At 41.4% G+C, this 21,114-nt stretch overlaps 1 protein-coding gene across 1 annotated transcript; it reads left to right on the top strand.

The window, feature by feature from the left end:
* Positions 1-718: 718 nt before the first annotated feature.
* On the top strand, positions 719-1,429 carry LOC119624374 (small ribosomal subunit protein eS12-like). Its single transcript, XM_037998493.2, has 2 exons — positions 719-962; positions 1,279-1,429. The coding sequence occupies exons 1-2, from the start codon at positions 725-727 to the stop codon at positions 1,419-1,421; spliced, it is 381 nt and encodes a 126-aa protein (XP_037854421.2). The 5' UTR covers positions 719-724; the 3' UTR covers positions 1,422-1,429.
* The last annotated feature ends 19,685 nt before the right edge of the window (positions 1,430-21,114 follow it).

Genomic DNA, 21,114 nt, shown 5'->3' with positions numbered 1-21,114 from the left:
AATCTCAGCACTTTGGGAGGCTGAGGTGGGTGAATCACCTGAGGTCAGGAGTTCAAGACTAGCCTGGCCAACATGGCAAGACCACATCTCTACTAAAAAATACAAAAAATCAGCCAGGCATGGTGGCACATGCCTGTAGTCCCAGCTCCTTGGGAGGCTGAGGCAGGAGAATCGCTTGAACCCACGAGGCGGAGGTTGCAGTGAGCTGAGATCGCACCACTGCATTCCAGCCTGGGTGACAGAGGGAATCTCCAACTCAAAAAAAAAAAAAAATAAAAATAAAAAAATAAAGAAAAAGTAGAATGGGGTTACTATGGTTGGAGGGATGTGAGGGAGGAATGGGGAGTTATTTAATTGGTATAGAGTTTCAGTTTTGCAAGATGAATTGCCTTCTGGAGATGGATGTTGGTGATGGTTGTATGTACTTTGTACCACTGAAATGTACACTTAAAAATGGTTAAGATGGCAAATTTTATGATATGTGCATTTTACCACAATAAATAGTTTTTTTAAGTTTTTAAGAAAATAACCAGGTGTGCTTGTCTGTTCTAGAAATGAAAACATTAATTTTATCTACTCTGATCTCTGGAATATATAAATCATCAATAAATAATTGTGGCTTCTTTCCCTGCCACTGAGTCACATGGAGGTGGAGGCTCAGGTACATTCAAGATTTAGTTTCACCCATAATCCACCACCATGAGTGTGGATTGCTGGAGGTATAATGGATGTCAAAACTGCTTTACAAGAGGTGCTGAAAACTGCCCTCATCCATGGTGGTCTAGCATGTGGAATTCATGAAGCTGCCAAAGCCTTAGACAAGTGCCAAGCCCATTTTTGTCTGCTTCCATCCAACTGTGATGAGCCTAAGCACATCAAGTTGGTGGAGACCCTTTGTGCTGAATACCAAATAAACCTAATTAAGGCTGATGACAATAAGAAACTAGGGAATGCTGGGTACGGTGGCTCACACCTGTAATTCCAGCACTTTGGGAGGCTGAGGCAGGCGGATCATGAGGTCAGTAGATCGAGATCATCCTGGCCAACATGGTGAAACCCCATCTCTACTAAAAAACAAAAAATTAGCTGGGCATGGTGGTGCGTGCCTATAATGCCAGCTACTTAAGAGGCTGAGGCAGGGGAATCGCTTGAACCCAGGAGGCAGAGGTTGCAGTGAGCAGAGATTGTGCCACTGCACTCTGGCCTGGCAACAGAGCAAGACTCCGTCTCAAAAAAAAAAAAAAAAAAAAAAAAGAAGAAAGAAAGAAAAGAAACTAGGGGAATGGGTAGGCCTCTGTAAAATTGACAGAGAGAGGAAGCCCCGTAAAGTGGTTGGTTGCAGTTGTGTAGTAGTTAAGGACTATGGCAAGGAGTCTCAGGCCAAGGATGCCATTGAAGAGTCCTTAAAATGCAAGAAATGAACACATAAAACTTTGGCTCTCACACATACACATACATAAATTGTTGTGGCTATAAAAGCAGCCAGAGTTGTGTTGATAAATTCTAATCTTGTCTTTGTTATTCCTTTGGGTAGTTCAACTGTTTTTATGGAATTAAAGCTTGCCCTTGTGTGGATAATCTCACCTAGACCAATTTTACCAATTCTGATCATGCAGTTCTAACTTCTTGCGTGGTGGTTCCACTGGAACATTACCAAATTACCCCAGGCTCATCATGGCTAAATGAAAACTCATGTTCTTTGTTTGTAACCAGTGTCTGCCTCTTGAATTTCCTGTGTCTTTTAGTGGTCATTGTCATTCTCTTAGTTATTGTAGCTTAGATCCATGGGGTCATTTTGGATCCTGTCTATTTGGTAGTGACAATTATTATTTTGTTTGTTTGTTTGTTTTTTGCCTTCATTCTTTTCTATTCCTAAACATACTATACAACATTTGAGATACATTTAACTTTAAAACATTCAAGCCCCTGGGAGGCGGATGTTGCCCTGAGCCGAGATCACACCATCGCACTCCAGCCTGGGTGGTAGTTGGAGACTCCTTCTCAAAAAAAAAAAAAAAAAAAAAATTCCAGCCATTCAGTTAACCCCTAACTTTTCCAAAGTAATCTCCTGCTATAATCAAGATCAATTCTCTTCTTCTCCCAGTGTGGACTACTTAATGTCTGCATTTTCATTTTCCAGTTTTTTTTACCCTCTTCTTTCCAAAAATAATGGTCTTCTTCCTCGTTTCCACTTAATCCAACGATCTCTTCCCATCAAGCTTCCTTCTCCAGAAACCTTCCCTGGTTTCTGCAGCCTGTAGCCATCTTAATCTTCTTTGAATGGCTGCCTTGACACTTACTATCTCTTTTGAGTCACACAGTGGCCCTATCAACTCAGTGTCAGACAGGTACAACAAAAGCAGACTCAGGATGGTCAGGGTAGGAGATGGGGTTGGATGAGGATGAGGGGTGTGAAGATGCGGGTGTCAGATGATAGCAGAGTGTTGACAGGAGGCCAAGATCTGAAAGGGGATGGTGGCCAAGGTTAGATAGTGAATTTGCTAAATAGAAGACACAAATGTGAATAAAAGGTGCATGAAAGTCAGTCTTTGGGAAAGCAGGAAGAACAATGGGAACAAATATTGAGTTAAACTGAAATATCCCAACTTCCGATAAGATTTTTAGTCACTGTGCCTTGACTCAGTGCACAGTCTCAGGCCACAGGGCAGATTAGGAGACAGAGCATAGGTGTGGCATTTGACACATGGTTCCTAATTCCGGTTCTGCCACTTACTATCTGTGTAATCTTGGGCAAATTACTTGAACTTTCTGAGCCCACTGTTTTCATCTCTAAAACAAGGATAACAAAACCAAGATTATAAAGTAATCGTGATGATGAGATAAAATTAAATAATGTAGATAAAGTTCCTAGCAGATGCTCAGTAATGGTAGCTATCAAACTTTTACTTGGGCTGAGAATAATTACTCTGTAGCTATGAATGAAAACTATCTTTCTTATGACGTATAAAGAAAATATCATGGGCCGGGCGCGGTGGCTCAAGCCTGTAATCCCAGCACTTAGGGAGGCCGAGACGGGCGGATCACGAGGTCAGGAGATCGAGACCATCCTGGCTAACACGGTGAAACCCCGTCTCTACTAAAAATACAAAAAACTAGCCGGGCGAGGTGGCGGGCGCCTGTAGTCCCAGCTACTCCGGAGGCTGAGGCAGGAGAATGGCGTGAACCCGGGAGGCGGAGCTTGCAGTGAGCTGAGATCCGGCCACTGCACTCCAGCCCAGGCTACAGAGCAAGACTCCGTCTCAAAAAAAAATAATAATAAATAAAAAAAAAAAAAAAAAAAAAAATAAAGAAAATATCATTACTACATCATTGTGTAAATAAAGCTTAGTGTTCATGAATGTCAGCCCACAGCTTAAGTGTATAAGAAATATTGCCTTCCTTTCTTCCTTTTTTCCTTCTTACCTTCCCCTCTATTTTTTCTTTCTATTTAATTTTGACTCTGATATAGACTATTGGGAGTTTCAATCTCAATGATTCTTGGGATTCCCCACCTTCTTCAGTTTTAGGCCAAGGGTGAAGAATCTTTAACTGAGGTACTAGGCAAGTCCTGCTATTCATTGGTCTCTGTTTACATCAAGTCCTGCTGAGATGCCCACTATGCTTAGAACTCCTTCTGACATTTTCCACAATTGGACACCAGGGACTTTTGGTCAATCTAGGGATACTAGGTCTAAGTCTAGTGTCTTAGGAAACCACATGGAAATAAGGAAGGAAGAAGGACAGAAGGAAGAAAGGGAGGAAGAAAGGAAGGAAAGAAAGAAGCCATTGGCTCAGGGTCAACTGGGTTTGTTTATTAGGCAATAGATTAACAGGTGAAGAAAACCATGTAGTCTAGGTAGAAATGAAAATCTCTGGAGGAAAAAATAGAGTGGAAAAGAACAGAAGGAAAAAGGCCATGGAAAAGCCTAAAGCCTAAACTATTGTAGAGATTTGTCATTTGCAATTTGCAAGTTTTCTTCTGGTAGAAGAGACATGCAATGTATAAAGGGTATTTCCAGTTGACTCAGAGAAAGAGAATTCATGGGTCATGTGAAGCAGGAAGAACATAATAAATGACTTCATGGTTTGGTCTTACTCTAACCTGATTTCATCTTTGTGGGCACAGGTTTCTTCATCTGTAAAATGAAGAAGTTCTAAACACAAACTCTTAAAAATATATTTGAATTCTAAAATTCTCTAAATCGTGTGAATTGAGAAATATAATTTTATAGGATGGACTTTGCTACGGTTTTCAGAGTCATGACTGTAAAAGAAAAATAAGTCAGAGGCAAAATAATCTCTTCTTCCTCCCAGGTGCCATTCCTCTTTGACTGTATCTCTGTTACAGCAGGTATAACTTTCAGTTCTGATTTATGGCCTTTCACTGGCAAGTCTTATCTTCTTGTTTACTACCAGAGTTCAAATTCTTTAAGGAACTAATTCAGCTACCCAGACCTATCTTCCTTCTCTTTTCCCTCCCTGCTCATATATATTCTCTGTGAACCTAGTAACCACAAACAATTATTTTATAAGCAAATGGAAATGACCAACTTTAAGAACTCAAGAATTTCCTCTGAAGGTTATTTATTGACTTCTCTTGGAAAGTTGTTTCTGTGGTTTACATCCTGACAAACTGAAACTGCTTTTGTCCTAACATATTTATTCTTAAATTTTCACCACTGTGCTTAATGCTTTACAGTAATTTTCTCTTTTAATCTCACAACAACCCTGAAGAGCAGACTGAATGCCATTTTCAAGATAGGAAAACAAAGGCCCAGAGAGGTTATAGGATTTGCTAAAGATCATTCAGCTACTAAGGAGCAGAAGCAGGACATGATTCCAAGTCTTTCAGATTCCAAAGCTCACCTCCATATAGTAGCGTTGCGTTCTCAATTCTCTAAATACATCAATACATTTAGTAGTAACTACTTCACAATTGGAAAGGCCAACTGATTTGTGGATATGCATAGAATAATAACAATGGTAAATTTGGAAACAAAACGACCTCTCCCCAAATCACTCTGAACAGTCTCTGATTTTTAGCAGCTACTTTGTGATATAACATATAGCATTGAAGTCTAGCCTTGAGTTTGTAATCATGGTGCTTATACAGGACCATCAGGAGTTTGTAAACACAATTACTCTGCTCTTAAGCAAAATAAGTTTTCAGTGAGAGGAAAAGGAAAACATTTTAAATATAAACATTTAGGAAAGAAACTGATAACCCATCCCATTAGAACGATTCAGACGGGAAATAATAGCCCTTTACTTTCAGCTTATTCTGGATAAGCAAGTATTTTCAGTGTGCATTCCATAATGACTCCCAATTCTCAGAACACTGAAAAACCTTTCAACAAACTCCAGAGGAAAATAAAGTCTGCTGTTTGTGAGACAGGGAACAAGATACTATCATTGCACAGTGACTGCCCAACTCTACAGTAAACACATCAGGAAATATCTCTTGTATGTGCATGACACATTCTTAATCCACAATAAATATGTATTTGAACAGTAGATGTATTTTTCTTTCTAAAGAACAATTTTCTGTAGATATTTATGTCTAATTAAACATCAGAACAGAATCTACTTGCCTGTTCTCAGAAGTCCCTGTTTTACCTTAAACATTCCTTTTTCGTAACCTGATTCAGTAATGGCTTTTTTGATTGAAAACTTCTTTTGGTTTGACAGGTTTTTTTTTAAATGTATGACACAAAAGTTTTAATATAATATATAATATGGATGCCAACTCACCTACTCTTTTCTCATTTATACCTTTTTTTTTTTTTTCAGTGGCACGATCTCGGCTCACTGCAACCTCCGCCTCCTGGGTGCAAGAGATTCTCCTGCTTCAGCCTCCAGAGTAGCTGGGATGTCAGGCGCCCATCATCATGCTCGGCTAATTTTTGTATTATTAGTAGAGACGGGGTTTTACCATGTTGACCAGGCTGGTCTCGAACTCCTGACCTCAGGTGATCCACCTGCCTCGGCCTCCCAAAATGCTGGGATTACAGGCATAAGCTACCACGCCTGGCCTATACCTTTAAATAAATAAATAAATACCTAGGCCGGCCAGGTGCGGTGGCTCACGTCTGTAATCCCAGCACTTTGGAGGCCAAGGCAGGTGGATCACAAGGTCAGGAGTTTGAGACCAGCCTGACCAACATGGTGAAATCCCATCTCTACTAATAACACAAAAATTAGCCAGGCATGGTGGTGGGCACCTGTAATCCCAGCTACTGGGGAGGCTGAGGCAGGAGAATCGCTTAAACCCAGGAGGCAGAAGTTGCAGTGAGCCAGGATTGCACCACTGCACTCCAGCCTGGGCGAAAAGAGCGAGACTGTCTCAAAAAAAAAAAACCAAAAACAAAAACAAAAAAAACAAACTGGACTGGGTGTGGTGGCTTTAACTGGGCTGGGTGTGGTGGCTTACACCTGTAATCCCAGCACCTCGGGAGGCCAAGGCAGGTGGATTGCTTGAGCTCAGCAGTTTGAGACCAGCCTGGGCAATATAGTAAGACCCTGTCTCTACTAAAATCAAAAACAAATTAACTGGGTTTGATGGCACATGCCTGTAGTTCCAGATACTTATGAGGCTGAGGCGGGAGGATCACTTGAGCCCAGGAGATTGTGGCTGCAGTGAGCTATGATGACACACCCTGGCAACTGTTTGCTGCTGAGTAACTGCTTACCTTACACAGGTGAGGAAAATGACCTCTCTGAGTGTCATTTCTGGCTCTATTACTCAAACTCTGTGACTCTAGCAATTATGAAGAATAAACAACATTTTGGATGAGAAAACATTAATTATTCACTTTTTGGTGAAATATGTAGATTTTTTGGTATATGTATGATTTTTAGTCTTTACATAGAATTTTCTCTATTGGATTTTATATTTTAATAAATGAAAGAAAAATCTCATTTAAAAACGTGTGTCCTATATTCTTACTACCATGAGTTTCTATAAATTATAATAAAATCTTTTTACTGGAAAATATCTACAAATTGATAAAGGAATGAGAGGAATATTTCAAGCTACTTCCAAGGATGATTGAAGTTTGACAAATTCAACTCCCAGAATCTATCATGTTTGAGGCTGATGGTTGTTTGTGTGGGGGCGGGTACATACACATGTGTGTGCTCATGTGTGTCTATGTGTGCAGAGCTGACACTAAAAACCATGACAAATTGGTAATTATTCTCACAGATGTGTTTTGACCTCCTAGCATAGCGTTTTTCAAAATCAATTTTTTGCAAACATTTACAAATCAGCAAACGACAAGAAAGCAGAATTCTGTAATCAGAAATGACAGATGTGGCAAAATGGGAAGCATAAACTCTCAATGCAAAGATTGGCTGGAGTTACGGAGAGACTGCAGAAGTAACTAGTGCTCATAATTTCCAATTATCTCATTCATCCTCATTGTTATGCATTACCTACCTGGCCCCTATAGATATTTGAGTTTGAGGCCCTTGCTTTGAAGAAAACTCTGTGGGATTTCTCTCTAAAGTGGTCAATGACTCACTGATTTTGTGGATAGTGACTCACAGTAGAGATATATTGGAGGCGTCTCAGGCCAGCTTACCAGCTAGGTGTAAAAGAAGGCTGCTGGTTAAGGAGCTCTAATAGCCCCACTCCTTCAGGCTCATGTGGATGAAGAGTCATATTGGAAGAGGCAAGAACAGCTTCACAAATCCTGAGAGAATGTGCCAAACTTCCATCCTCCTTGGAAGTAGCTTGAAATTGTACAACCACTTTACCTTTCACTCATCGATGTACTGTTTTGTTATTTGACAATAAAGGGGCTTTATTATAATTTCTAGAAACTCACTGAATGTAGGCACAAAAAGGACATAGATTTTTAAATTAGATTTCCATTCATTTATACAAAATCCATGGCCTGGATTGAGAACACAGCCTTTGCTTTCTTTCCTGTTCTTACTTCTGGGAGGGAAGTTTCTGACTGTGAATGTTGTCCTCAGAAGACTCTCATTTATTAATACAAGGGCATATGTATACGTAAAAGTGTATGTAAACCAGCAGGCTTGGCTTGGCTTTCATGGAGCAAAACTCAGAGGAGGTCTGGCAATTGTCCTGGTAATTACCTTGATAAAAACAGCAGATCTATTTCTGTTCCATGATGGATATTCTGGCTTTAAATTAGTTCAATTATTATGATGCCTGAATTAATTAACCAGGTAATTTTGCAAACTAGGAAAAGTCTTCTTCAAGATGTAGTGGGTATCTCCTGCTTATACCTCTATTGCTGTGTAGCTTGTAAGTGGATTAATTTTAGAAAGTTCAGCTCACAAAGTTCCTTTTCCCTTACTGACAGTCCTGTAAACTTGACTTTAGATCTGTAACGGATGTCACCACTTCAAAGAACTGTAATCCTGTGTTTGATACACTCCTGTGTGAGAGAAGGGAAGCCAGGGACCCAGAAATGGTCTGCAGGGAGGTGAGCTGGAATGGCAATAAATGGTACACGGAAGAGCTTTTCCTCCAACGATGATCCTCAGCTTTCCTGCTGCTTTCTGCCTAGGTTTTGTTTCTAAGTATCTGGGCTTTGAAGGATGGGGGTGGAGGGATTCAAAGAAGATGTTTAGGAGGAGCCAATCCCACTAGCAGATATTGTTGCTCTAACTCTGCCTGAGGAGCAATTTCTGGCCTTGAGTTATGATCCCAAACAGGAAGTGCTTCTGAGTTCCTCCAAACAAGGTATGTGGATGAGGGGGTGGAGTTTAGCACACAAATACCTAGCTGCCAGCCTTTCATGTTTACCAGGGATCAAGAATAGGTCATTTAAGGTCAAAGATATATCCTTTCTTGTCTCTCCAAGGAATAAATAGTGTTGTCTTACACTCTAGGCGAAATGCTGACTTGAACTCCAGAGATACATTTGCTTTGGAGTTTTTCTTTTAATGCTACCCAAAGGCACTCTGTAATTGTTATGGGCTTCAAAGAATGACAGGAATAAAGTGGCTTCAATTTAACTTGTGTTCATGTTTCATCAGTTTTCTAGAGGAAAGTTTAAAGCCAAAACACTGAGGAATTGCGGGGGCAGGCGAGGGTAAAACAACTTGTTTTTTTCTGAGGTGCAACTAATATTTGAGTATAAATTGGTGTTTGAGTAGAATTGTAGAAAAACAAAAACGGTGTTGAAAGATGTTTAAGGGGTCCTGTCCAACTCTCTTCCTGAGGATGCATGAATCACCAGCCTACTCTGATTCATTCTCTCTGAACTGCCTCATCTTTTTTTTTTTTTTTTTTTTTTTTCAGGTTTTTGCTACTTCAGGAAACCATAGTTGTTAGCTGATAGAAAAATTACAGCAGCATTATACAATAAGAGCTATTTCTGCCCTCTTGTCACTAAAGTATGAACAATGTCTAGTATGTAATAGACCTTGCACTGTAAGGAAACTCTGTTCTTAGCTGACTAAGGAAATTCCGAAAATAAGGCCTCTACCTGTGATTTTTGAACTGGGAGCCATCAGGTCAGTTTCCTGCATATCTAGGAATACAAATAATGTTGCCTTGGGGAATAGACTTGGAAACACAGGAAAACACTTTCTGTACATTATCATTTCCATTAATTTGAGCAAGTGTTGATCAGAATAAATTATTTATGTGAGCACTGGGAGCTGCCTCCCTATGTGCAAGGCAATCTGTTAAAGATTTGCTATCATGCTAGTGAATGGGGGGAGTGGAGTAGTACATTTTATGAGTCATAAATGGAGCATTAGTCCTCATGTTTGCATTTGGAAATGAACTCTTGGTGAAATGTGCTGTAAGACAAAAACAAAACAGAACGTGGAAAACCAGGTTCACTAATGGCATAAATCAAAATAATGGAAAAAAGAAACCTCTGGTAATATGCCAAATATGATGATCACACTGCAGATTAGCCATGATCCATTAGGGCAGAGAGGGCTTTGAACTGTGGAAGGATCGGCTGACCCATGTTTTCATTTGATTTCTAACAGAATGTGTCTCTTTGCCGTAGCTTTTCAGAGGGGACATGTGAGCATCAGTAGAGAAGAGCATGAACAGAGTTCGTGTGGTTTTCCTGCACTTATTAGAGTCATTGCGTTTTGCTATAATGTCTACAGGCAAGGTGTAGCTTCCAGAGATAACCAGGCAGTTCTCCTATAGCAAATGAGTGACAGTAAGAACAATTTTTAGTCTAACTGCTTCACAAACATTACTGTATTTAATGCTTGCAGTAAACCTGTGAAGCAGGTGCACCATCGTTAACCCCATTCTACATTTGCAGAAACTGAGGCACGGTAAAGGTAAGTGCCACACTCAAGGTCACAGAGCTAGCCAGTAGACAAGTCAAGAATCAAACCCAGGCAATAAAGTTCTAGGCATTATACTCTAAATCATTATGCTAAACAATTTTGAAAGATTTTGTTTTGCATTTTACAAAGTTGTCTAAAATTCACCTGCATTGAATTTCTCAGGGGTGCTTCTTAAAATGAAATTTCCCAGCCCAGTACATCAGATACAATCTCTGGAAGCTGGACATAGCTGGAAGATTAACAACTGTCTTTTGTACACTAAACATTTGAGAATCACTGTTCTAGGGTGTGTGGGAGGGAGATGGAAATTCCTTTTGGTTTTCAGGGCCCAAAAGGATGCCTTGCAAAACTCTCTGAATTTTATATGTAAGTTTATGTCATCTGCAAATGGAGATCGTTTTACTTTCTTTCCAATCTGAATGGTTTTTATTTCTTTTTCTTGCCTAACTGCCCTGACTAGACCATCCAGCACACTGTAGAAATGATGAGAGTGAACATCCTTGTCTTGTTCCCGGCTCTCCAGATTTTGAAGGGAAAAATTAAATGAGTTTTTCTTAATATATTGAGAATTCACTATTGAAGATCATAGTTTGGTGTCTGCCGTTCCCAACCTGTATTCCATCAGAAGATGCACACACCAGAAATACCAAATATCCTTCTAATTCATTCACAGACCAGAAGTGTGGTCTTCCCATAAGGACACTGGGCAGGAAAGCCAGGCATACATAGATTCTTATAGACCACTAATGAATATGAATGAAAGTCATCAGCTCTTGCCCTCCAAACTCAGTGTAAGGACTAGGTATGTAAATGATCTCTCCCAATGGAGATTTGTTGAAGTTAAATAATCAACATTTTCAAATTATACATGTCTAAGTCCCATAGAACTGGTGCTGAGCCAGCATGTCTGGGGGCTATGCATTTTTAAAAGTCCTGGGCATTATAATCCACTCCCTAGTTGATATAGTTTGTATATCTGTCCCTATCTGAATCTCAAATCGAAAAGTAATCGCCAGCATTGGAGGTGGGGCCTGGTCGGAGGTGATTGGATCATAAGGGCAGATTTTCATGAACAGTTTAGTAACGTCCTCTTGGTATTGCCCTCATGATAGTGAGTGAATTCTCCCAAGATCTGGTTGTTTAAAAGTGTGTGGCACCTTGCTCTCTCCCTGTCTTGCTCCTGCTTTTGCCATGTGATGTGTCTGCACCCCCTTTGACTTCCGCCATGATTGGAAGCTTTCTGAGGCCTCCCCAGAAGCAGATGTCGCCATGCTTCCTGTACAGCCCACTAAACCATGAGCCAATTAAACCTCTTTTCTTATAAATTGCCCAGTCTTAGGTATTTCTCTACAGCAATGCAAGAACAGCCTAACACACTAGTTAAGAAACACTGCAGTGTAGAAGCCTCCCTGAATAAAGCCATCATCTTTAATAACCCTGAGATCTGGAGCAAGGGCTCTGTAGCACTACTGCAGAGTTGCTACAAGAACCCATCAGATCCTCCCTCCAGGAACTTGAATGTAAATCTATCAAAGGGAAGTCAACCCTTGAAGATGGACAGAAGGGAAAAGACACACAGAAAATAAACGAGGAAGCAGAAGCTCTGGCAAGCAGGAATTAAGAAACAGAGAAAAGGAAAGTAGAGAAATATGAATGCATGTGAACAATAGCAGTAAAAGCAAGGCAAAGAGTAGTTAGTGCTTGTAACAGCAGAGGACTGAAGCAGGCAGACAGATACCTGCATTTAAGGAGTATCTGCCAGAGCAAAAGAAGTAGATTGGGTATAAATCCACCTTATGTGCCTGCAGTGTTGAGTGCTTGGTGAGGTTTGGTCATGTTACTGCGGACATCTGCTAACCCCTGTGTATCCTTAAAATCAATCCTTATTATCTGACGTAATCATGAGCTTCTCTTTCATTCTTCATGACTTAAAATACCCTCACCCACCAACTGTGCTATTAATGAGTTGTGTGGCCCGGGATAGGTCACTTCCCTTGTCTACTTCGGTTTTCTTGGTGACAAGATGAGGGTTTGACCAGGTGATATCTAAGTTCACTTCCAGCTCCAGTGCATATTATTTTGAACTTTAGCATGAAAGGGTTTAGTCACAGTTCTATTTCAAAATCCTGGAAATTTCACCACCTTCTTTATTTCCAGCCACAGAATGCTTTAAACTTGAGACTCATCTCATAAGGAACCCAAATGCAGTGCCAGTGTGCAAATTAGCTGTACAGCATCCCAGGGGCACCCCAAGCAGTCTTGCCCAGCCTCATGCAATACTTTCTGTCGAGCCAGCAGGAGAGTGTGTGCTCTGGCCCCATCTTCTCTCCTTTCTCAAGATACCTTCCCCCCACCCCACCCTCCACCCCCACTAAAAGAGATGAAAACAAACTATGGGAAATTGCAAACATGTTGATGGGAATTGAGGTAAAATGCGGAAAGGTGTTAGTGTGGTTGGAGGTGACTATACCACTGTCCAGGAAGGAAATCTGGAAGGGATGATTTTACAGGTTTTATTTAAAATTTCATTTCTGGCTGGGCGTGGTGGCTCACGCCTGTAATCTTAGCATTTTGGGAGACCAAGGCAGGAAGATCACTTGAGGTCAGGAGTTCAAGACCAGCCTGGCCAACATGGTGAAAACCCGTCTCTACTAAAAATACAAACATTAACCAGGACGGGTGGTGCACACCTGTGGTCCTAGCTACTCGGGAGGCTGAGGCAGGAGAATCACTTGAACCTGGGAGGCAGAGGTTGTAGTGAGCTGAGATTGTGCTACTACACTCCAGCCTGGGCAACAGGGTGAGACCCTGTTTCAGTAATAATAATAATTATAAATTTCCTCCCAAGAAGGATTTATAACAGAATAATCCAGCCTTTGCATTTATAAGACATGAGCCCACAGGACTCTTGTGTTAACCTCTGCCCTCTCACACACTTTCATCTGCTCCTTCCCTGCATGAGTTTGGGTTTAAAGGAAACCATAGGCAGAGCTCCAGGCAGAACATTTGGAGACCTGGAAATGGTCTTGGATGCGAGACCAGCTTATTGGGTGACTGTAGGCAAAAACTTCTTGGGGTTCTCAGTTTTTCCAATTGCATATTAAAGATGATATTGTCTGTTTCTTCTTATGTCAATGGAATTCTATGCCAGTTAATGAGACATTGGCCTCTGTTGTCCCCAGTTTCTCAGTCAGTCCCTCGCACTAAGCCAAATATTCAGAGAGGGATGTAGGTTAACTCTTTCAGGCCTTCAGGGAATTGCTTTATGTACCACGAGTGCATTGAACTAAATAGCATTCTTGCATGGTACGCTTAGTGCAGTACCAGAATGCACTGAATGGTATGAATAGTACTGGGCTTGAAAGAGTTAATGGGCCTGCCTCTGGGAGGGCTGACTGGATGCCAAGACATGACATAAGATGCAAGAAAGAGGGAGCTAAAAATTCTTTACATGGGGGAAAAATGTAGTGATCCATTAGTAACCACTGGACTGCACTTTCTTCTCACCCTGCCCCTTTTCCAATCTCTCTCTCTCTCTCTCTCTCACTCTCTCTCTCTCTCTCACACACACACACACACCCCCCTTGATATCATGTTACTGACAAGACTGGGAAAACTAAACTGAGCTGAGGGCAGAAAATGTGCCTTGAGTTCTTGGAAAAAGAAATAAATACACATTACCCTGGACTGCCCCTTTGTATTCATTGGACAGGGGATTTTTTTCCCCTCTGTTTTCCCCCTCCTATTCACAGAAACACCATTACTAACCTGAGAGTTATGGTTGGTTTACTTTAAACCTGGGAGCCAATGAATAAATACCCCTCTGTGAGTCTACTCAGAAACTTCGAGTAACATGTAGTAAAACTGCTGATTGCTCATTAGCCAGAATATAATGTCAAAATTTCTAAGCTTGAAATTCAAGGAACTTCCCTGTCTGATTTTGACCTACATTTTCTACCACTAGAATGGAAGCTTCCTCGGAGCAATGACTGCTCGTATTGTTCAGTATGGCATTATGTGTCTGTCATTTTGACCCTGAGGATGTTGTGAGCCCAAGGGCAGTCTGATGTCCTGGTGTATTCAGGAACTTTTCTGTTAATATGCCAGAACAGCTACAGCCTCTTTCTCTATGTCCCTTTGGGTTTTTTTTTTTTTTTTCCTGTGTCCTCATTCTTTGTGCTCACTCTTCTATTACCGCCACCTCCTTAAATTGGCTGAATGAAGATTTTTGGGTATTTTTGGCTCATGTGCATGGAATTCACTGATCTTACCATGTTCCCCATCATCCTGAAGCAGCTGGATTGATAGAACAGTGGAATGGCCTTTTGAAGTCACAATTGCAATGCCAACTAGGTGACAATACTTTGCTGGGGCAATGTTCTCCAGAAGGCCATGTATGCTCTGAATTAGTGTTCAATATATGGCACTGTTTCTCCCATAGCCAGGATTCACAGGTCCAGGAATCAGGGGATGGAAGTGGAAGTGGCACCACTCAACATCACCCCTAGTTATCCACCAGCAAAATGTTTGCTATGACATTATGTTCTGCTGGCCTAGAGGTCTTAGTTCCAGAGGAAGGAATGCTGCCACCAGGAGACACAGCAACGATTCCATTAAACCGGAAGTTAAGATTTCCACCTGGACACCTTGGGGTCCTCCTACTTTTAAGTCAAAAGGCTAAGAAGGGAGTTACAGTGTTGGCTGGGGTGATTGATCCTTACTGCCAGGATGAAATCAGTCTACTACTCCACAATGGAGGTAAAGAAGAGCACGTATGGAATACAGAAGATCCATTAGGACATCTCTTAGTATTGCTATGCTTTGTCATTAACGTCAACGAGAAACTACAATAGCCCAATCCAGGCAGGACTACAAATGACCCAGACCCCACAGGAATGAAGGTTCGGGTCACTACACCAGGAAAAAAAGCCACTACCTGCTGAGGTGCTTGCTGAAGGCAAAGGGAATACAGAATGGGTAGTAGAAGAAGGTAGGCATCAATACTAGCTATGACCACGTGACCAGTTGCAGAAACGAGGAGAGTGACTGTCATGAGTATTTCCTCCTTCTTTTGTTAAAAACATGTTTGTGCATATACACACTTGTACTAAGAAAATATCTTCATTTTATTTCCTTTTCCTTTATCATATGACATAAGACTTACTGACTTCATATTAGCATTTAAGTATTGTTAACTTTATGTAATAGTATTTTGGGTTGGGGACTGGTGTGTTTCTGGTTGTACGAAGGATAGTTGTATTATGTTAGGTGTAATTATGAGATCCCTCATTATGCGCGGTGGCTCAAGCCTGTAATCCCAGCACTTTGGGAGGCCGAGACGGGCGGATCACGAGGTCAGGAGATCGAGACCATCCTGGTTCACACGGTGAAACCCCGTCTCTACTAAAAAAAAAATACAAAAAACCAGCCGGGCGAGGTGGCGGGCGCCTGTAGTCCCAGCTACTCGGGAGGCTGAGGCCGGAGAATGGCGTGAACCCGGGAGGCGGAGCTTGCAGTGAGCTGAGATCCGGCCACTGCACTCCAGCCTGGGCGACAGAGCTACACTCCGCCTCAAAAAAAAAAAAAAAAAAAAAAAAGAAAAAAAAAAAGGTTATGTATAATCTCAGGATATTTGTATAGGTTCAAGTTGACAAACGGTAGACTTGTGTTGTTTAATACTAAGTGTCAACTTGATTGAAGGATACAAAGTATTGATCCTGGGTGTGTCTGTGAGGGTGTTGCCAAAAGAGATTAACATTTGCGTCAGTGAGCTGGGGAAAGCAGACCCATCCTTAATCTGGTGGGCACAATCTAATCAGCTGCCAGTGAATATAAAGCAGGTAGAAAAATGGGAAAAGGAGAGAGGGGTCTAGCTTCCCAGCCTGCATCTTTCTCCTGTGCTGGATGCTTCCTGCCCCCGAACACTGGACTCCAAGTTCTTCAGTTTTGGGACTGGGACTGGCTTCCTTGCTCCTCAGCCTGCAGACAGTCTATTGTGGGACCTTGTGATCATGTAAATTAATACTTAATAAACTCCTCTTTATATATATATCTCTCTCTCACATATATATTTATGTATCTATATCTATATCCTATTAGTTCTGTCTCTCTAAGAGAATCCTGACTACTACAGTTAACCACTTTTATTTTTTAGCAAAACAATAAAAAATCGACATTCTTTGTTTTGTCTGTCCCTCCCATTCTTCCTTTCCTGAAAAACTATTGGTCCCTGAGATCCAAAATATTCAGATCTATTCAACTAAATGTTACGGTTTCTAGGAGCATGGCCCATGCTTTAATGTTTCTTTTAAGCCAATAATATTATATAAACAGCTGCTCAAATGTTCTGATAAAGTACTTGTTTCAATTTATTGTCCCAGTTTCTTCTAAGCCTGTTGGTATACCTGCATGGCTAAATGCGCTTTGCCTCTGTAGTGATATGAATAACATATTTACGCATATATATTTACTTAATACCATTTGCTAAGTGTTAATTAAATATCAACTCTCAAAATTTAAAATTTCCACTGTAAATTTTTTTTCAAAATATTTTCTTTAACAAATGATCAAGAGTAATGCTATAAGAATAACAACAAAAATGCAAACTGGGGAAAAATCTCCCCTGAGGCTCAGACAATCTGCTGTCTTTTGGTATAATTCACTTAGGGATAAGAAGATCTTAGGAAAATGCATGATAAAGAACAGACAACAAACACTCAGCAAATACTCTGGTTGAGTTTAATTAGCAGTGATCTTCATGATAATAAAGTGATTGTTTTTTAAACATCTCTGTCCCTGACAATTAGCCACATAGGTGAAGAAGGCAGCAGTAACTGTCTAAAAGGTAAGCACTGTGGCTTCAAGGCAACACAGCAGAAGCTAAGAAAGGTGCTTTCAGCAGCATTTAGGCTGTTCTAGATAAAAGTATGGGAGTGTGGAAATGGAAAGGTAGAAACAAAGGAATCAGAGTTTTAAGTGTAGAAAAGCACCTTTGGAGAGAAAGAGGATATTGCCTTCTCCTTTTCCACTTTTTTAATCCTCAGGGTTTTTTTGTTGTTGTTGTAGTTGTTGTTTTTTGAGATGGAATCTCGCTCTGTCACCCAGGCTGGAGTGCAGTGGCACAATCTCAGCTCACTGCAACCTCCACCTCCTGGGTTCAAGCGATTCTCCTGCCTCAGCCTCCCACGTAGCTGGGATTACAAGCGCCTGCCACCACGCGTGGCTAATTTTTGTATTTTTGGTAGAGGCAGTGTTTCACCATGTTGGTCAGGCTGGTCTCGAACTCCTGATCTCGTGATCCGCCTGCCTCAGCCTCCCAAAGTGCTGGAATTATAGGCGTGAGCCACTGTGCTTGGCTTTTTTTTTTTTTTTTTAATGCCTGTTTTCTATGCAAAATCTACATCCGAAACTCCTTTAGGCTATATTTTTTTTCAAGGCTGAAGTAAAGGAGTAATCCTAATTTCTTTCACAGATTTCAATTTCAGCCACTATATGAATCACAGGATGGGCAGATTAGAAATTTATGAGGAATAATCCAGATTAGAAAATTATGAGGCAGAATCTTGAGAATAATTTTTATTTGAAGCACAGAGCTTTTTCTTTTACATTTTCCTTATATAAGTTTTAAATTTCTTGAGTAAGGTAGTGAAAGGAAGTGTGGGGAAAATGGGGACACTATTTCTGAGATTTTATTAGGATAGCAGAGAGGCACAGGTGCATAGCATAATTATTCTATCTACACTCAATTTCACTGCCAAGTGGGGCCATTTGGTGTTTCTAAGGATTCCTCTTGACTGACAGATCACAGAAACTTGACCGCTGAGGCATGAGGCATGATAGGGTGACTACTCTTATTTCCAAAATTTGAAGGAAGCCCTAAAATTTCAAGGGGAGCAACTGAATTAACATTACTAGGGAGGTACAAAACTTCCTAATGAAAGTGTTTTCAAGGCCCCTCTTCAACTGACATATGTCACAGCCTGATAGGTTCTTCTTGCCTGCTTCCCAGAAATACCAATGTGCTAAGCACGGCAGGTATTGCAGCAAAGAGAGTTTAATAATTGCAGGGCCAGCCAAGTGGAAGGACAGGAGGTATTTCTCAAATGTGCTTCCCTGAGAATTCAGAAGCTAGTTTTTGTTTGTTTGTTTGTTTGTTTTTCAGAGTCTAACTCTATTGCCCAGGCTGCAGTATAGTGGTGTGATCTTGGCTCATTGAAACCCCCACCTCCTTGGTTCAAGCGATTCTCCTGCCTGAGCCTCCCATGTAGCTGGGATTACAGGCACCTGCCACCATGCCTGGCTAATTTTTAAATTGTTTTTAGTAGAGGCAGGGTTTCACCATGTTGGCCAGGCTGGTCTTGAACTCCAGACCTCAAGTGATCCACCCACCTTGGCCTCCCAAAGTGCTGGGATTATAGGCATGAGCCACCGTGCTCAGCCTAGGTTAGGGTTTTTTTTAAGGGTACTTTGGTAGGCAGGGGGCTGGAAAACGGAAACAATTGATTGTCTGGAAGAAATCACAGGGGCGTCTACAACTGCCTTTGTGTGGCTGAGTTAATTCCCAAGAGGGGGTCTGAGGACCAGAGGGCATCTCCTGGTCTACCAAAATGCTAAATTTGAAAAATATCTCAAAGACTATTTCTTCAGGTGTCGCAATATTGACATTATCTATAGGAGTAGTTGGGGAAAGTATAAATCTTACAATCCCTGGTTACGTGACTCTGGAGTGGTAAACAACTGACAGAAAAGCAAGCTAAGCAACGGCAGGTCATTGTTTATGCCTATTCTTCAGCAAAGTTCAAGTCCTTCCCATCATTCTAAACGTGTCTTACAAATGCAGCTTCAATCTGTGAACAAGGAGATGTTCAGTTTCCTATGCCTCTAAGTTTAACTATAAACTACATTTATCTTGGCTTCAGTGCTAGAATAAGCAAAAAAACAAAAAACAAAAAACAAACAAAAAAAGATTAGTCTGTGAGGTTACAAATAAAATAAGATGCAGTCACTCATAGAAGCAAGATGGAGTCAGTCATGTTAGATCTCTCTCATTACTTATAATTCTTCAAAAACGATTTCACTTCAACTTCAGGACCTGCACCATGATCCATAAACATTATCATTCTATCAATAGGCTTTACCTATATGTCATCTTAAAAATAAGAAAGTTGAAAAAGATGATTATGGCAACTTTGGCAGTAGTTCACTATGAAAGCTACTTTTCAGGAAGAGAAAATAACACTGCTTCATACCAGAATTACTCTTATTTACATGGTGCAAATATGGTGCAAGATGTGTGGATTTCAATCAAATGCATCTTTGTGTGTGCTTTCTACCCTCCCTTAATTTTGTATTAGTTGGAATTGGGAAGGTAATATTCACCTGACCTTGGGTGACTATCCGGGCTATTCCCATGTCTTTTCTGTTTAGTCAGGTAAAAAGCAGTCCTACAATCATTTTAAGTCACAGACACAGACCTAATTCAGTCTTAACACTGTCCAGCTCCGTGCAAGGTCAGAACTCCAAATACAACTTGATATCAAATCTCTCTGCCTAGCTATGTCCTGTTTTAGTCTGAAGCCTGCAGTAGAAGAAGAGGTGAATTTGTCTCTTCTTCCTCCTTCTCGCTTCCTGCTCACCACTTTCCTAAGCTCAAAAGCAGGGCTGGCAGAGAGGAGAAATAAAGGGATAGAACCATTGTCACTTGGTGAGGTAACTTTGGCTCTCTGACCTGGCAGATGGTTAAAGACAGCCCCCCTTAGAGATCCTGGCTGCAAAGACATGGAAGAAAAATGGACTCTCTCCTATGCAGCAGTTTCAGGGACTCTTCCTTTGCTGGACTTCTCTCTCTCCCATAGTTCATTTTTACCTCCAGAGATGGATCTGTAAACCAGGTGTTCACTAGTACCTCTGTGTACAGACCTTGGTTATCTGGGTTAGGAACCCAGCCTCTTTTTTTCTTGTTTTCTTTCTTCCTTTCTCCCTTCCCTTCCCTTCCCTTCCCTTCCCTTCCGTTCCGTTCCCTTCCCTTCCCTTCCCTTCCCTCCTCTGCCCCCCTTTCCTTTCCTTTCCCCTTCCTTCCTTCCTTCCTTCCTTCCTTCCTTCCTTCCTTCCTTCCTTCCTTCCTTCCTTCCTCCCTCCCTCCCTTTCTCTCTCTCTCTCTCTCTCTCTCTCTTTCTCTCTCTCTCTCTTTCTCTCTTTCTTTCATGGAGTCTCGCTCTGTTGCCTAGGCTGGAGTGCAGTGGTGCGATCTCAGCTTACTGCAACCTCTGCCTCCCGGGTTCAAGCAATTTTCCTGCCTCAGCCTCCTGAGTAGCTGGGATTACAGGCGCAAGCCACCACGCCCAGCTAATTTTTGTATTTTTAGTAGAGACGGGGTTTCACCAGGTTGGTCAGGCTGGTCTCGAACTCCTGACCTTGTGATCCGCCCGCCTCAGCCTCCCACAGTGCTAGGATTACAGGCATGAGCCACTGCGCCCGGCTGCAACCCAGTCTCTTTCTACTGAGGTCACCTCACACCTCCATGTGGCCCAAATTGATAGGACACAGAAGTAGCAACAGAGGCCAATCTCTCTCTCAGGTAGCTCACTCTAATCAACAGGAAACATCCCATATCTCTTGTGCAGGCAAATTTGAAGTGAGTAATGCAGTTCCAATACAGTAGCTTCCCCTTAGATCCACCACCAAAGTGACTACTCAGGCCATCTCCTACTTCCATATTTCCCCAGGTGGACCATCCACTCTTTACCTTAGATGCCTCTAGTGGGAGTCAGGCAACAGTCCTGTGTTACTCCCAACTACAGAAAACATATTTGGAAT

This window comes from Chlorocebus sabaeus, chromosome 12 (genome assembly GCF_047675955.1).
Source record: "Chlorocebus sabaeus isolate Y175 chromosome 12, mChlSab1.0.hap1, whole genome shotgun sequence".
NCBI classification, from domain to species: domain Eukaryota; kingdom Metazoa; phylum Chordata; class Mammalia; order Primates; family Cercopithecidae; genus Chlorocebus; species Chlorocebus sabaeus.
Note: the sequence above shows the minus strand (reverse complement) of the source record. Positions and strands in the feature narration are given on the sequence as shown.

Bases quoted from the DNA above. Each gene is read 5' to 3' on its own strand.
- LOC119624374 (XM_037998493.2), top strand. From the start codon at position 725: ATGGATGTCAAAACTGCTTTACAAGAGGTGCTGAAAACTGCCCTCATC. The intron at 963-1,278 runs GTGGCTCACACC...AAAAGAAACTAG, and splicing joins ACTAGGGAATGCTGGGTACG to GGGAATGGGTAGGCCTCTGT.